At 38.3% G+C, this 3,400-nt stretch overlaps 1 protein-coding gene across 1 annotated transcript; it reads right to left on the bottom strand.

Moving 5' to 3' along the window:
• Positions 1–854: 854 nt before the first annotated feature.
• LOC122889178 (U1 small nuclear ribonucleoprotein C) lies at positions 855–1,606 on the bottom strand. Its single transcript, XM_044224090.1, has one exon. The coding sequence runs from the start codon at positions 1,551–1,553 to the stop codon at positions 1,074–1,076; it is 480 nt and encodes a 159-aa protein (XP_044080025.1). The 5' UTR covers positions 1,554–1,606; the 3' UTR covers positions 855–1,073.
• Between the last annotated feature and the right edge of the window lie 1,794 nt (positions 1,607–3,400).

The raw sequence follows: 3,400 nt of genomic DNA, 5'->3' as shown, positions 1-3,400 counted from the left end.
ATTTTATTTATTTATTTGACAGATAGAGATCACAAGTAGGCAGAGAGGCAAGCAGAGAGAGGAGGAAGCAGGCTCCCTGATGAGCAGAGAGCCCAATGCGGGGCTCGATCCCAGGATCCCAGGATCATGACCTGAGAGGAAGGCAGAGGCTTTAACCCACTGAGCCACCCAGGCGCCCCTAGACTCCACTTTAAAGAAGTAATCAAAGTAAATATCAACAGGAGTCGGACAAAGTGACATCATGTACCTCCTGATGCCCAGGGACCACAACATAGTCCTGCGATAGTCCTGCCAAAAATGCATAAACCGAATCTAATTATGCGGCAGTGTCCCATAAAAGCAAGTTTAAGGACATTCTGCAAAATAACTGGCCTATATTCTTCAAAGTTATCAAGGTTATGAAAACAAAGAAAAACTGAGGAATGTTCCAGATGAAAGCAGACCAGAAGGACATAATAACCGAGGTCAGTGTGTGATCCAGAATTTTCATTTGCTATAAAAGATTTTATTGGGACAATTGGCCAAAATGTGAATAATGTCCATAGATTAGATCATAATATCAATGTTAATGTTCTCATTTTGATAATAGTTATCTTAATTAGTAGGAGGATGTCTTTGTACTTAGGAAATATTTACTGAAACATTTGAGAATAACAGGGCATCATTTTGCCACTTAGTTTCAAAAACTGAAGAACAAGTATATGCAGAGAGAGAAAATTATACTTTGTGGGGTACAACATATTAGAAAGCAAAAGAATGAGCAATAAAGCAAAGCAAAGGTGACAAATGTTGACACTTGGGGAATCTGGATAAAAAGTATATGGAAATTCTTTTTTTTTTTTTAACTAAAACAGCTGACAATTTTATTTTCACATTTCACAATACAAATGAAAATTACTTTTTTTTTTTTTTGTCCCACTACTCCCCTGCAAAAACTATTCTTTCTTTGATAGAAGGGCAAGCAAATCTTCCTTGTCCTGCTGTGAAAAAACACCCAGAGTCACAGCACCATGATCTCCTGGTGAAGTAGAACAAGTAATATAAAATGAATATAAAGAGGTTCCTGTCTCTCCTTATCTGTCCGGTCGAGTCATTCCTGGCCGAGTGGGCACCATCATGGGACGGGCAGGAGGTCTCATCATTGGGGGCCCAGGCATCATTGGCATGTGGCCTCCCATAGGTGGCCTCATTCCAGGAGCAGGTCCCACTGGCATCATCCCAGGAGGAGGAGGGCCCATCATGGGCATCATGGGAGGGCCCCCCATGTGGGGCGCTGGCATCATACCAGGGCGAGGAGGACCCGGGAGACTGGGGGGAGGTGGGATCATTGCCCCTGCAGGAGGAGGAGCAGAGAATGGAGTAGGAGGTATCTTTCCTTGTTGAAATGCAGCGGTTGTTTTGTCGATCAGGCTCTGAGCCTGTTCTTCCATCCATTTCTGATAGTAGTCTTTCACATTCTCTTTGTGTTTTCTACCACTGCAATGTGTCTTTCTTACAGATGGAGAGTCATGGGTGAGGTACGTGTCGCAGTAGTCACAATAAAACTTAGGCATGTTGCTCTGCAGGCCGTTGCCCACTCCGACCCGCAGGAAATTCTTTTTAATATTCTTGCAACTTTCTTGTAAGTCTGAGATCACACCAAAGTAAAAAGTTGAAAAAAACTTCTGAGCACTTTTTATCATTGTTTTCAAGCACTATCAGTTGTTACAATCTTCTCAGACATATTTTCAGTCAAAGGTCCAAAACTTTATAGCAAAGTCCTATTTAATCAAAGACAGTTAACAAAATTATTTCCTGTGAAATATTAAAAACTTGAAGCATGGATTCCTCTAGGTTCTGTTTGCCCATCCTCATGAACAAGGACAAGGTAGTTATTTATGTGCATAGAGGCAGTTTAGCTAGAATACATTAAGGACAACATTAGCAGTCTATATGAGGTAAAGAGATTTTGTAAGGCAATAGATATATTAACCAATATATAATATTTTGGGCTATTAGAAAGTTTTAATATTGACTGAATGTCTGTGGATAAATGACATTATCTTTAACTATACCAAAATTATGGTACAATTTGTTTTATAAAGAAAAACACCAACACCAACAACAAAATCCTTGTTTTACGAGTAAAGTTGTGTTCAGGAACCTAAAAACATTACAAAAAAAATGACCTTTATTATCACTCTTAAGAATCTTTCATTTGCAAGAGGAAACATAAAGTGTTTGACTTTAGAGCACCTCCGTGTAAGGCCAGCTGTCTGGGTTATGTTGGCATTAAGTACACTAGGAAAAGCCATTTAAAAGGTAGTGCTGGGGGCACAGTTGTGCGTGGTGGCTGCAGCCCCCGCCTGCCAAGTTTGCAAGAACTGCTAGGGCCAGCCGTTAGTCACACAATAAGGGCTATTTGGGTGGGCAGACCTATATCCTCTCACGTCTATGGCCCCCTCTGTTTTGCTGCCCAAATCTAAAAACGTACTTTCACTTAGAGATAATTGTTTTTTCCTAAGGGGTAATCTTTACCGATAGAAATGTATTTTGAAAACTTATTTCACACAGCAATTTTGTATCCATTGAAACTAACCTTTTATCAATAAAGCACTATTGTTTGGCTACTAAAAAAAAAAAAAGAATCTTTCATTTGATTGAGTTAAAACTTACATGGAACATAATCACAAGTATAGTTCTGTATATAAATAATTAAAGAATAGCATGAAACAAACAAATACTGTTTCATTTACATGTCTTTATTTGGAAAAAGAGATTTTGTATTTAACTGAATAGTCAAGGTAATTGACACCTGACCCATCAAAGTGAGTTTTGATTTACAAGGTATCTCCAAAAGGCATTGTTTGATAATAATAGATTTAGGGCCAACTGTGATTATTTCCTGTTCTCTGCAGTAATAGAGAAGGTTTTGTTCCTGCACATTTTTTCTTACCTTATGATGTTGTTTTCTAGGCCTTGGAGTCTTCCCCATTTCTGAGTGCTTCAAAGGAAACAGGGTTTGGTAATTCAAACCATTGTTAGAATTGCTAATAGGATCAGTATGCTCTGGCTCTTGGTCCATAGTCTTCTGATTCAAAATATAATTGTGCTAGCTTTAGTGCTTGTAATTTTAGATAACACAGAAACATTTATAGATTTATTTTCCGATTCTTGGCTAAAGTCTTACCTATAGATAAATATGTTACTGTGATTAGCACAGCATAAAGAAATCATAAAATGTTGGTGAAACGAAAAGCAGTTTTCTTCACGAGTCTGGTTCTAAGTGTTGAGGACTGTAGGATATTTCAATGAAGGGAACTGTCCCTTGGCAGTTTGCCTTTCTAAATCACAATAAAGATAGCTTTGAATTATGAGGTAAGAAAAAACATCTAGTTAATTTTATTGTGGTCTTCTGATT

Source organism: Neovison vison, chromosome 11 (assembly GCF_020171115.1).
Source record: "Neovison vison isolate M4711 chromosome 11, ASM_NN_V1, whole genome shotgun sequence".
NCBI lineage: Eukaryota > Metazoa > Chordata > Mammalia > Carnivora > Mustelidae > Neogale > Neogale vison.
This window is presented reverse-complemented; position numbering and strand designations above follow the sequence as displayed.

What these genes read in the sequence shown, in the direction of transcription:
- LOC122889178 (XM_044224090.1), bottom strand. Translation starts at nt 1,553, where the DNA reads ATGCCTAAGTTTTATTGTGACTACTGCGACACGTACCTCACCCATGAC.